This window comes from Stegostoma tigrinum, chromosome 35 (assembly GCF_030684315.1).
Source record: "Stegostoma tigrinum isolate sSteTig4 chromosome 35, sSteTig4.hap1, whole genome shotgun sequence".
In the NCBI taxonomy this organism is placed as follows: domain Eukaryota; kingdom Metazoa; phylum Chordata; class Chondrichthyes; order Orectolobiformes; family Stegostomatidae; genus Stegostoma; species Stegostoma tigrinum.
In genome coordinates, this window is record NC_081388.1 from 6789912 (window position 1) to 6804166 (window position 14255).

At 44.9% G+C, this 14255-nt stretch overlaps 1 protein-coding gene across 7 annotated transcripts in view; it reads right to left on the reverse strand.

Moving 5' to 3' along the window:
* Positions 1 to 14255, reverse strand: part of LOC125447480 (adhesion G protein-coupled receptor L1-like) — a 518001-nt gene that overhangs the window by 43649 nt on the left and 460097 nt on the right. For all 7 annotated transcript variants that reach the window (XM_059639848.1, XM_059639853.1, XM_059639852.1 and 4 more), the window contains 3 exons: positions 9727 to 9947; positions 5893 to 5959; positions 4673 to 4764 (listed from right to left, as the gene is read on the reverse strand). In XM_059639848.1, the coding sequence (XP_059495831.1) occupies positions 4673 to 4764; positions 5893 to 5959; positions 9727 to 9947 (380 nt within the window). The remainder of the gene's footprint in view (positions 1 to 4672; positions 4765 to 5892; positions 5960 to 9726; positions 9948 to 14255) is intronic.

Sequence of the window (14255 nt, forward strand, 5' to 3'; positions counted from 1 at the left end):
AAAAAGTCTTATGTAATTTAGTAAATGGTAGCTACGTATGTAAAGTTCAAATCAGAAAGGAAGCTTCTTCTTCAGCAGAGATAGTTAGACGCGGGAGTCAAAGAAAATATAACGTGGAGCTGGAGGAGCACAGCACTCCAGGCAGCATCGGAGAAGCAGGAAAGTTGATGTTTTGGGTGGGGATGCTTCTTAGGAAAAGATTTCTGAAGAAGCGTCCCCAACCGAAATATCAACTTTCCTGCTCCTTTGATGCTGCCTGGCCTGCTGTGTTCCTCCAGCTCCACACTGTGTTCCCTCTTCTTTTTCAGTACCTGATTTCAGGAAATCACAGCATCTTCTGACAGAGCTGGCTATGGGGTTCGAGTCCTCTTGCAGCAACATGTCCTGCAGTTTAACCATGGTCATGCAAAGTAATTATCCCTCGCACCACCATACTGCTCCACTCATCTACAAGATGCACTGCAGTAAATCAGCAAGGTTCCTCAGCACTTTCCAAATCCACAGCCACTTCCATCCAGCAGGCCAAGAACAGCAGATACAAGGGTGCCCCACCACTTGCAAGTTCCCCTCCAAACCTCTCACTATCCTGTCTTGGAAATATATTGCTGTTTCTTCAGCATCAGGTCAAAATCCTGGAATTCTCTCCCTAAAAGCATTGGGCTGCAGCGGAATAAGAAGGTTGCTCACAGCATCCTCAAGGGCAACTCAGGATGGGCAATAAATGCTGTCTAGCCAGTAATGCTAATGTCACATTAAAGAATAAAAAGGTGAAGAGCACAGTAACACGCCGTGTTAATATAACATTGCACAAGACAAGGTTACCTGTATTGAACTATCTAAAGGTAATTTATACAATAGCACCTTCTGTCTGAAGACCCATCCTTTCACCACTATACCTGCATGGTGATGTCAGTGAGGTAGGAACATCTTAAAGGAACAGACAGAGTTGGAGAGATGGGTTGATTTAGGAACAGAATTTCAGAGCATGAGCCTTAGAGAAGTGAACAGGGTCACACACTGGCACAGAGTGGCAGTGTTCACTGCACGTTTGTAGAAAGAAGGCACAGGTCAATGTTATAGGTTTTGCTACATAGGATGGGGATGATAGTGGAGGCAATATTGGTATGGAGGCTTGAGTGTTATGCAGGCTAGGGTGATATGCAGACTGGGGTGATATGCAGGCTGGGGTGATATGCAGACTGGGGTGATATGCAGGCTGGGGTGATATGCAGGCTGGGGTGATATGCAGACTAGGGTGATATGCAGGCTGAAATGTTTTGCAGGCTGGGGTGATATGCAGGCTGGGGTGATATGCAGGCTGAAATGTTTTGCAGGCTGGGGTGATATGCAGGCTGGAATGACATGCAGGAGAGATTGGTGGTGTTCAGGTAGTGCTTGTTCTTTGTAAAGATTCTGATCTATGGAAAATCAATGAGGTTTTGAGGCCACAGCTGCAGCTTCTCGGTATAAGCCCTATTAATCAATGACTGAGAGGCTCTTATAGTGCAGTGGCAATGTCCCTACCTCTGGGTTCAGGCTTCCCCTGCTCCAAGGTGTGAAATATAATCACTTAACAGATTTATTTAAAAAAAATCTCCATTGATGACTGAAATATTAGCCTGTTCTGGCTACCTGTGCTTCTTGGGCAGGTTCTTCTGTTCTTTCCCCTCTACCTACCACCACCTGAAAGGCTTTCCAATCTCCGTATTTATAAAATTATTCAGAATGGTGGGTTGGGGTTGTGGGGGGGGGGGGGGTTGCTGATGATTACTCAGGCAATGGGAAAACACTCATTGATCAGGCCGGGTTACAGAATCTTTGATTTAAAACGCCCACAGCTGAGGGTTGGGTCTGATTTCAGACATGGGCAGGAAGTCCTTTATACTACCCATTCAGATGTCAGAACAGGAGGAGGCCATTCAGCCCCTTGAGCTTTGTAAAGTCACATCCTGGTTGATCTGTGATCAACCCATTTTCCCACCTTTGCTCCATTTGGCTTCATAACCCAAACCAACAGAACTCCGACAACGTTAATCATGAGCTAGTTCCCTGACCCTGTTGGGGACAAGGTTCATTTTGTTCCTGAGTTCCCTGCTGAATGGAACTAGCTCTTATTCCTATATTCTGCTTTCTGTCCCTGACTCTGCCATGCCCCATTGAATCCATCAGAAATTTTAAGCAGCTCTATCCAATCACCTTTTGTCTTTTAAACTGAAGAGATTCCAGCCAAATCTATGCATCTCACAAATGAACCAGTTTGCCTCTTGCTTTCTCTCTGCTGGAGCGGCCTTGCTCATGTGTACTTCTTGAGGGGCCCAGAACTGAACACCGTCTCACCAAAGCCATAACAAAGTTTCCATTCCCATGAAATCCCATTTTATCCACTAGAGTTCCCATGGACCTTTCCGATTGCTTGACCTTTAACTGCAGGCTTTCCTGACTGGAGTCACCAGCAAAGGGTATAGAGAGAACTCATACCCCCTAGCAACCAGTGTTGACATCCCCTGGAAACGCCATATAATGTTGGTGCAAACTTAAGACATTAAGACTATTGTTGGAGGCTACCCTCCATTTTCCTGTGGGGCAACATCACTGGCTCCAAATGAATGGAGCTGAAGTATTTCCACCCAATCTACGGGGCAATGCACAGTGGATCACAGTGTAAGATGCTTTCCACGCTCATACAATTAGTGATCTCCGGGGGAGGGGGCAAACAGATTAAAAGCCAATGTGGGTGTTGTAAGGGATCCCACTTGTCATTAATGAGGCCTTAGCAGAGCAGGCTCAATGATGGACCAGATGGCTTATCATTTCCTATGCTCTCACATGGAAGTGTCCCTGTGTTCAGTAGGTTGCTGTGACCGAACTAGAGTGGTGAATATGGTGGGCTGGGGTGGATCTGGTAACATCAAGGCTTTCCCAGGCATGAGAAGGGGCCGATACCCTTGTTTGATCTCGCTGCCATCCCTGGCTCTAGGGGATAGCACAAGATGAGCTTCCACAGGGCTTCCTCTGGAAGATGGCAGAATCTTCTCAGACAAGTGAGTGTCTCTAAAGGCTTGAGGGAATGGGAGTTCATTGGCCTGGTGACCTGACAGATTAGGAAAGATGCCCAGTCGACTTTCTCCACTTCACCTTGGTGTGAACTCTCCCTCCAAGAACCCATCTGTGGGTTGGACAGAGTTGGTGACTGAGGGGCTGGCACAGCACTAATGCAGGAGATCTGGGCATAGGGACACCCCCGATGGTTCAAATGCACAGCAGCAAACTACAGATAAAATCAATGCAAAGGCAGCAATGTGGAAAGACAAGGCAAGGTACAAAAATCCAACCTTTGTAAGAGAAACAGTAAAAGAATGCTGGCTTTGAGACTGATGTTTGTCATTCAACTAACACAGAAGGCCCAGAGGTGCCAATTTAAACAGAAAAGCTTTTCAGCTCACTTACACACGTTAGGAGCAGTACATATTCGTATGTAAGACCCTGCCCTCTGCTATCAGAAAGAATATATCCAGGCGTTGTGCTTCTGTCAATTAAAGCAATACTTGTGGGAAGCCACTCCTTGGGGCATTCCCCATGGCAACACTCCTCCCAATCAGAGTCCACTTTCCAACCAACCAGAACCCTCTTCTTATGCAGTATGAATCATTATATCCTTTGAGATTTGGCATTCTTGCCATTCTGTCCTGATGAATGTAAGCTCCAACAGTGTGACCCCTTTTCAGAAAGTTTCCCTTTAAAAAAATTCTCTCATGTGATGTGGGCATTGTTGGGTGGGCCAGCATTTGCTGCTAATCTGTCCCCAACTGCCTTGGCAAAGATTGTGGTGAGCTGCCTTCTCAAACCGCTGCAGTCCTACAGCTGTGGGGCGAGTGAAGGGTCAGGGATAAAATGCAGGAGCTCCTCTCAAGAAAGCAGAGGGTACACACAAGCCTGCGAACAGCTGCAATGAAGGAATTTTGAGTCTTGCCCACGGGGGAAGCTGGGAGCCTGGCAGTGTGGCTGCTTAGTTTCCTCGTGATATAATGTGGGCACATATTTCCCAGCCCCATAACAGAATTTGACTTCCAAGGTATGAAGGAGAGACAGGCCTGCGATCATTTGGGCTAAGTGAGACAGAGCTCATGGTGTCATTCTGTCCTGGACTTTTTCCCATTAAAACAAATCTATTTTTTTGTTCATCTTTTGTATGGGTGCAGATGTCAACTCCAGCTTCATTAATGAGCCAAATGTCTCCTTGTCCAATCAAATCCTTCCTTTTCACAATCCAATGAACCCCTCACCGTGTGGCAGCCAATTAAGTGCATCACCATGCTGGCTCGGCCAATGAAATCACCTTCAATATGCTATCCCCCAATAGGAAGCAAGTGAGGCTGTCTCTAATTATTTCTCCAACTGAGCATTGAAATAGAGCTATTTGATTCTCAAGTAGACAATAAGTCTTACTCCAGACCAATTCTAATCAAATTCTGTCTTTGTCTACCACTCCCTGCCCTTCCCTCCCCTTGTCTTCCCTCCTCCCTCACCATCATTCAACTCTCCATCCTCTGTTCACCCACAGTTACAAATTGCCCTCTTCCCCACCACGTCCTGCCTACCCTCTTCGCTGCTGCCACCAGCACCCCCATTCCACTCCACCCTGGGGTCATTACCCAGGTAAGACATCACCTACTTGATATTCTCCAGCCTGCTGGAGTCTGGCTTCAAGGAGCTGCTGCTTCGTATCATCTTGTGAAGGGTAATCATCAGAAAAACCAGGTTCATCTGCCGGGACAAGGAGAAACACAGGATGTCACATGAGCATATGAACAAGGTGCAGGAGTAGGCCTTTCAGTCCCTTGAATCTGCTCCACCATTTGGTAAGGTCATGGCTACTCTCATAGTAACCTCAAATCCACATTCCTGCATATACCCCGATACTCTCATCCCCTCGGAAAACAGGAGCAGGAGTAGGCCATTCAGCCCTTTGAACCTGCTCTACCATTCGATATGATCATGGTTGACCATCTCACCCAGTATCTTATTTCTGTTTTCTCTCCATACCCTGTGATCCCCTTTAGTCCGAAGAGCTCCATCGAACTTCTTCTTGAAAACATTCAGTGTTTTGACCTCAACTGCTTTCTGTGGCAAAGAATTCCGCAGTCTCCCCACTCTCTGGGTAAAGAAATTCCTCATCTCAGTCTTAAATGGCCTATCCTGTATCCTTGGACTGTTACCCCGGTTGTGGACTTCCCAGACACTGGGAACAACATCCCTGCATTGACCCTTACCTAACAAGTGTGCCTATCCACTTCTGCCTTAAAAATATTCAAGCACTCTGATTCCACCAACTTTTCAAGAAGAGTTCAACAGGGATCAAAAATGTGCTCATCTCTTGTTTTAAATGGGTGACTGCTGATTTTTAAACAGTAGCCCATAGTTCTTGGTTCATTCCACATCACCTCTGTCAAGACCTGTCAGGATCTTATCGATTTCAATCAGGTCCTCCCTTACTCCTCAAAACTCCAGCCCTGCCTGTCCAACCTTTCCTCATGATCCACACATTCCAGGTATGAGTCTCGCAAATCTAAACAGAAGTACTGGAGAAACTCAGTAGGTCTGGCAGCTTCTGGGGAGAGAGAAACAAACTTCAAGTCCAGTGACCCTTCTTCAAAACTGAAGACCGACGTGGAGAAATGGATAAAGCCCATCACTGTTCTATTTCTCTTATCAGTCTCACACACGTAGATACGCATGGACAAGTAAATATGCATACACACACATGTAAATGCACACGTGTGCACATGCTTATCTAGGTACGTAAGCACACATATGTAGATGCACACACACATAGATACATAGACAAGTAGATGCACACATGTGCAAACAGATAATAGCAAAATTTGCACTTACCATAATAACAAAGGAAACTGGTCCAATAAAACTCCAGATAAAGTAGTTGTCCACTCGGAGCCAACATCTGAGTACGGAGGAGAAGGGAGATTAAGAGAGATTAGACGAGACCGTGATGGGTGGGGTGGGAGGGGTGCAAGGGGTGAGTTAAACAAATAAAAGGGAAAACAAATGCATGTTGGGAAGAAAAAACAACAGTGGGAATGATAAATGGAGGAAGAAAGCAAGGGAAAGCATTAGCTCAATGTGTTAGACAGAGTGAAACAACGTTGGTGATAAATGTGGTGCAGTCAGCCTCATTAACTGTCCTTACATTGGTGATGGATACTCCCAACTTAAATATCAACCCTGGCCGGGCGCAGAGACACTTATCAGTGAAACAGAACTTTGAAGCCACAACAAATACTGTTTTTCCTGGAAGATTAAAGGGGAATGTTACTCAGGGGATGGAAAACCCAGCGTTAGATGTGACTCGTTCCAGAAGGCTATAATACCTATTACTTAAAGCAGCAACTTAGAGTCAGGAGTTTTTATCCCAATTATTCATAACATCTTTAAAAGGGCTGTTCAATACATTTCAAATTGAACCTTACAGATAGTAGAGTGAAATTAAACTATTTTCCACGCAGTGCAATCTACTCTCAGGTGTGTCAACATAATTTTAATTGTGTTGGTATTACAACTTAAGTTCTATATCAGGCACACAGCTGGAGGGGTTCTGATCCTTGTTCTCGCTACAGCTGAGTAATCCTGTTTGTTACTCATACTGTGTGTTACTCACCCTGTGTATTACTGTTGCCGTGTATTACTCACCAGATAGTACACTGAGTTATTCTCTTTGGATATTACATGCTTTGTGGCACATTGTATTACTCTCGCCATGTGTTATTTGTTCTGTGATACATTGCATGTTACTCTCGCTGTATGCGTTACTTGACCTGTGGCATACTGTGTGTTACTCCTGCAGTGTGTGTTACTCAGTCTGAGACAACATTGTGTGCTAGTCACCCTGTGATCAACAGTTACTCTCTCAGTGTCGCCCACACACACAGTATTAATCCCACAGAGACAGGGCAAAATACCACCTGCTTATTAAGACATGGTTTCCATGAGCTTTTCCACTTTACAAAAATCTGCAGCACTTCACTGTGTCCACACAGCTCAAAGGTTGTTATTTCAAAAGCTTAAATAGGCTCTAAGTATGTACAATTTCCTTGCTGTTTCCTTGGCAACAGCAATTTCAAAGCATTGTTGAGGGCCAGTTTGCCTTCTCATAATATGACTGTGTTTGATGTTCCCTGAACAGACTAAAAAATTACTCTTCCTATCTCAAAGTAGCAGACCTCATGTGCATTCCCCTCTACAGGGGTGGAAGTTGTAATTACAGTTGATGAGTTTACATAGGTAGATTCCATTATAAAGGCAGACATTGCAATCTTTCAAAGAGAGAGAAAGAAAAGTAGGGACTTCACAATCTGGATATAACTAGAGCTTGGGCTGATTGTTCTCTGTCTAGAGACTCCATTTGACCTGATTGCTACCCTTGGCCATGACCCCTTCGGGGAATCGCTGAACAAATGCTTCTGTGTAATACAGCCCATTTTCTGAAAATAATGCTCACTCCGAATGAATGGTTCACTTAAATATCGATTGACTGAAGTGAAGAACATGGAAAAACATGTTCTATCGTTGTACATCTTGCTTTCCTTTTCATTTTATTCCTCTCTGCGACACAGAAGCATAGAAAATAGGAGCAGGAGTAGGCCATTTGGCCCTTCAATTCTGCTCTGCCATTCAACATGATTATGGCTTATCATTCAACTCAGTCCCCTGTACCTGCTTTCTCCCCATACCCTTGCTTCCTTTAGCCCTAGCAAGTATTGATATGGGTGTGACTGGCAAGGTTGGCATTTATAACCTATCTCTAGTTGTTCACGAGATGGTGGAATTGAGTTTTCTTTGTGAACCACTGACAGTAGTTTTATCCATCATGGTTCATTAGGCTACTTCAAAGGTCAGTTAGGAGTCAATCCTGATGGTTGGGGATTGGAGTCACACATAGGTCATACTGGGCAAGATTGGCAGGTTGCCTTCCCTAAAAGACATTCATGAACCAGGTGAGATTTTACAAAGCTTCTTAATTACTTCTCAAACAGCCGTTGTGTGATTCAAACCCTTAAATACGTCAGAATTAGGAACAGGGATAGGCTGTGTGGCCCATCAAGCCTGTTCAAGCCAGTCAATAAGATCATGGATGATTGGTGGAACTCAAGTCCAGCTTCCTGCCTGTTCCCCCAACATTGGCACCTGTCAGTTCAATCTAAGTCAGCCTTGAACATATTCAAAAATCCAGTCTCTGTTGCTCGCTGGGGCAGAGAATTTCCCAGGTGAGGGACTGTCTAGGAGGAGGCATTCTTCATCATCTGAAGTCTAAACAGACGATTTTTTTCTTTTGAAACCATGCCTTCTTATTTACAGGTTCTATCACAAGGGGAAATATCCTCTCAACATCTATCCTATCAAGCATCCCCAGGTCTTACATGTTTCAATAAGATTCTGGAAAACCCTGAAGATCAGATTTTTAGGTATGCATGTCCAGCAGTCTCTTAACGTAACGGGACAGGTAGATAATGTGGTGAAGGAGGCATACTGGAAACTTGCCTTTATTAGCAGCAGAGTGGTTAGCTGGAGCTGTATAAAAATGTTGGTTAGGCCAAAGCTAGAATAATGTGTGCCGTTCTGGAATCCACATTACAGAAGGGATGTGATAGCACTGGAAAGGGTGCAGAGGAGATTTACCAGGATGTTGTCTTGGCTGGAGTTTTTCAGTAATGAAGAGAGAGACTGGCCTTGTTTCTGTTGAAACTGAGGTGATTGAGAGGGGACCATGACTGAGATGCATAAAATTATGAGGGCCATAGATAGGCTAGACAGGAATAAACATTTTCCCTTGATGAGGGGGATCAATGACCAGGTGGCATAGAATTAAGACAAGAGACAGAAGGTTTAGAGGAGATGAGAGGAAAATCTTTTCACCCAGAATTGGTGGGAATATGGGAATCACTGCCCGTAAAGGGGGTGTAAAGGCAGAAACCCTCATAACATTGAAGAAGTATTTGGATGTACACATATAATGTCAAGACATTCAAGGCTATGGGCTGCCTACTGGAAAATAGGATTAGAACAGGTCAGTGGGGTTGTTTTTCACTGGCATGGATGTGATGGGCTGCAAGGCCTTTTTCTGCACTGTACACCTCTATGACTCTATTTCTCATTCTTCTAAACTTCACAGAGGACCATCCATACCTGTTCAACCAGTCCTCATGAGAAGTCCCCTTAACCTCAGGAAATGGCCAAGTGAGCCTTCTCTGAACTGCTTCTGATGCAAGCCTGTCCCTGCTAAAGTCAGGCCAAAACTGTACACACGTCTGAGAAGTTGTCTTTTACAGTGGGAGCAAGACTTCCCTACTTGTGTATTCCAACAAACTTGGCGATGGTGGATGTAGTAACACTGTCACCAGGCTTGTAATTCAGAGGGCCAAAATAATGCTCTGGGGACATGGACGTAGATCTCAATAGAGGAGCAGAATTTTTGTTCAGTTAGCTAGTCTCACTAATTTTGATCACAAACCAACCATCGATTGCCATAAACACCTGTCTGGTTCACTCATGTCTGTTAGGGAAGAGAATCCGTCATCCTTACCTGGGCAATTAGGGATGGGCAAAAATGCTGACATGCCCATATCGAAGAAAAGGAAAACACAACTCAGCATGGTAGGAATTCCATTTTTCCACTGGTCTCTATTTGAAGTTGAATTTCTTTGCTTTACTCACGCCTTGTCAGTTCCGTAGCTCCTGTAATCCACTGCTGCTGAGATGCCAACCACAAGAGCAGGGAAGCAGTAACCACATAGGTAATAGTACTTCTTCCTGGAATACTCGCTCTCAAAGACCTCGACCAGCATGAGGTAGAGGTGGACACCTTCCAGACACATCCAGGAGAAGGCCGCCAAGAAGAAGAAGTGAAGGAAGCCAGCAATTATTGGGCACACAATCTGCAAAAGAGACATAAAGTAAGTGGCATCAGTGACTGGGAGAGGGCCAGGGCCTAGGGCCTGATACTGGGATTTGAGATGTGGGCGAGGTCATTGGCTGGGATTGTGGATTGGTTTTTGGTACTTAGGTTGGAATTGGGGTTGTGACTGGGCTTGAGGCTGGTTTTGCGTTTGGAACGGTTACTGGGATTTAGACATTGGGCCTGGGCTTGGAGAATGGGACAGGGCTGTGGCTGGGATATAGGATTAGGACTGGTTCTGTGTCTGGGTTTGGGACTGAACCTGATTTCGGGATTGCGATTGAGGCTGGGCCTATGGTTAGGATTGGGGTTTGTGACTGAGCCAATGGCTGGAAATTAGGCAATGAGACAGAACCTATGGTTGGGATTGGAGACTGAAACTGGGGTTGTGGGTGAGATATGGCCTGTGGCTGGGACTGAATTTAGGACTGGGGCTATGGCTGAAATTAGGGACTGGGACTGGGGCTGTGGCTGGGATCTGGGATCTGGGATATGGGATTTGGGGAATGGGACTGGGCCATTGCCTGGACAGGGGATTGGGAAAGGGCATGTGGCTGGAACTAGGACTGGGTTTGCTGCTGGGATGCGGGATTGAGCCAGTACTGGGATTTGATGATTGGGATTGTGCCTGTAACTGGGATTGGATTCAAAATGGGGATTGGGATTGTGAGGGGCTGAGCTCAGGCTTAAAACCTGGGGCTGGCCCTGAGACCAGGGCTGAACTGGAACTGACCTGGGACTAGTGCTGACCTTCCAGTGTAAACAGATATCTGTCACAATGCAAACTGTGAACAGCAACAAAAAAATGTCATAGATACTACATTCTCTTCCATTCTGGTCAGTTCTGAGATGCCGGTCATGAGTGAGGGGCAGCTTTGCCCTGCAAGGCTTGTGTATTTCTAAAATGGATTGAAATGATTCAAATCCATTTAAAATGAGACCAGTTGAGAACTGATCCTAAATTTTACCAATTCTGAGTCCCACAGAAAGTAACTAATGCTCTACAATATGGTGTGATGGATACATCTGAACAGCTAGCTAGATCAGCTATTTTGGTCTTCAAGAACAGTACACAATTTGATCAGTTAACCCAGCCCAAAATGCCTTGGAGATTAAAAGAATGGGAGGCCATCTTATTGAAACACATACAATTCTGAAGGTGATGAACATGGTTAGAGAGTGAGCTTCCCTCCAGGCTGGGGAGTTGAGACCACAGGGACACAATTTCAGGAGCAAGTTCGCAGGGAAGGGTTCGAGATAACAAGGTGTAGAGCTGGATGAACACAGCAGGCCAAACAGCATCTTAGCAGCAGGGAAGCTGACGTTTCGGGCCTAGACCCTTCATCAGAAAATGGCAGCGAAGGGTGATCATTTAAGACTGAGAGGAGGAAAATTTGTTTTTGTCACTCAGCAGTTCATTCCGAAGCCTTGGAATTATCTACTACACAGGCTTCTAGATGTTCAGCCACTGTTTATATTCAAAGGAGAGATTTTGGAATATTAAGGGCACATAGAGATAATGCAGGAATTTCAGGTTGCCAACTCTCCAGGATGGCCTGGAATTTCTGGGAATTATAGATCACTCTCCAGGATCCTGCTGTCTGGAGAAAAATGAAAGTATTTTTTATAATTTACTTTGAAGGTTTATTTTTAACAAGTTTTAAAATATTGATAATAGGATTGAGAAACAATGCCCATTTGGAGAATGTCAAGCATCGTCCAATGGGGCCTCTCTTTTTTGGTTGACCAGGAAAGGATAATGAATTACTAGGATGGGGTTGTTGGTCAATGGTAGGCCAGAGTGCACAAAACCCCCAGGAGTGTATTGTAATCCTCACAGTTGTTAAGCCTTGGGAGATCAAGTTACAGGATCTTCCATGATTGGATGCAGGCTCAAAAGGACTCAATTGTCTTCACCTGCTCCAATCTCTGGGAACTGGATATGGGCCAAGAAAGAACTAGCCTGCAGTGTACAGCGTGAAGTTTCAGAATGGGTGTCAAATCTCTAGGTACTCCACATCACACCGTAGCTCAGTACTCAGTGATTGTAGCTCTCAGTTCGCTCTGCAGTTCATTTATTCTCTCCCAAGTTATGAAATGGAATTCAACAGATCTGTTAACATAGGCTAATATCTGAAAATGATCATAAAATGGACTGGGTTACTACAAATACTTGACCCAGCCATTAATACCCCTCAGGGAGTAGAGTTTGCTCTCCCTCCCTTTATCAGGCTTAAGTGTGTCTTCAGTCCCAAAGAACAAAGAAAATTACAGCACAGGAACAGACCCTTCAGCCCTCCAAGACTGCGCCGATCCAAATCCTCTATCTAGACCTGTTGCCTATTTTCCAAGGATCTGTATCCCTCTGCTCCCTGCTCATTCGTGTATCTGTCTAGATACATCTTAAATGATGCTATCGTGCCCACCCCTACCACTCTGCTGGCAATGCGTTCCAGGCACCCAATGCCCTCTATGTAAAGAACTTTCCGCACATATCTCCTTTAAACTTTTCCCCTCTCACCTTGAAATTGTGACCCCGAGTAACTGAGTCCCCCCTCTGGAAAAAAGCTTCTTGTGATCCACCCCGCCTATAACTCTCATGATTTTGTAGGCCTCAATCAGGCCCCCCCTCAAACTCCATCTTTCTAATGTAAATAATCTTAATCTACTCAACCTCTCCTCATAGCTAGCACCCTCCATACCCGGCAACATCCTGGTGAACCTCCTCTGCACCCGATCCAAAGCATCTACATCCTTTTGGTAATGTGGCGACCAGAACTGTACACAGTACTCCAAATGTGGCCGAACCAAAGTCCTACACAACTGCAACATGACCTGCCAATTCTTGTACTCAATATCTTGTCCGATGTATGAAAACATGCTGTATGCTTTCTTGACCACTCTATCGACCTGCGTTGCCACCTTCAGGGTACAATGGACCTGAACACCCAGATCTCTCTGTGCATCAATTTTACCCAGAACTTTTCCATTTACCATATAGTTCGATCTTGAATTGGATCTTCCAAAATGCATCATCTCGCATTTGCCTGGATCGAACTCCATCTGCCATTTCTCCGCCCAACTCTCCAATCTATCCATATTCTGCTGCATTCTCCGACAGTCCCCTTCACTATCTGCTACTCCACCAATCTTAGCATGATCTGCAAACTTGCTAATTAGACCATCTATACTTTCCTCCAGATCATTTATGTGAATCACAAACAACTGTAGTTCCAACATGGATCCCTGTTGAACACCATGGGTCACAGTTCTCCGTTTTGAGAAAGTCCCTTCTGCTACAACACTCTGTCTCCTGTTGCCCAGCCAGTTCTCTATCCATCTAGCTAATACGCCCTCGACCCCATGTGACTTCACTTTCTCCATCAGCCTACCATGGGGAACCTTGTCAAACACCTTACTGAAGTCCATATATATGACATCCACAGCCCCTTCCCTATCTGTCAACCTTGTCACTTCCTCAAAGAATTCAATCAAGTTGGTAAGACATGACTTTCCCTGCACAAAACCATGCTGCCTATCAGGAATAAGCCCATTTTCTTCCAAATGTAAATAGATCCTATCCCTCAGTATCTTCTCCAGCACCTTCCCCACCACTGACATCAGGCTCACTGGTCTATAATTAGCTGGATTATCCTTGTTTCTCTTCTCAAACAAGGGGACAACATTAGCAATGGATTAGCATTAGTCCCACGTGATGTAGTAGACTCTCAGGACATTAAATACAACTAAACATAATTTTGAAAACTGTGTGTGGTGGTCTACTTGATTAGGCAATGTGTAGTATAGGTCACCTTATGCATGAATGACAGGTTAGTATGCAGGTACAGCAAGTAACCAGGACAGCTCATAAAATTTAATGTTATACAGTGCAGAAAATTGAATGCAAGAGTAGGGAGATTATGCTTCAGTCGAATAAGGCACAGGTGAGACTGCATCTGGGGCAATGTGTACAGTTCCAGTCACCATATGCTCAGAAGGATGTCAGGTGTGTTAGAAGTTCAGAGAGGGTTTACTAGACTAATACCTGGAATGAGTGGATTGCCTTGTGAGGGAATGGACAAGGCTTGGCCTGTATCCTCCAGAGTTTAGAAGACTCAGAGGTGACTCAATTGAAACGGGTAAGATCCTGAGGGGAGTTGACTGGGTGGATGTGGAAAGGATGTTTCCTCTGGTAGGAGAATCTAGAACTAGAGGTCATGGCTTAAAAATAAGAGGGCACCCATTTAAAACAGATATGAGAAAACATTATTTCTCCCCCACAGAACTG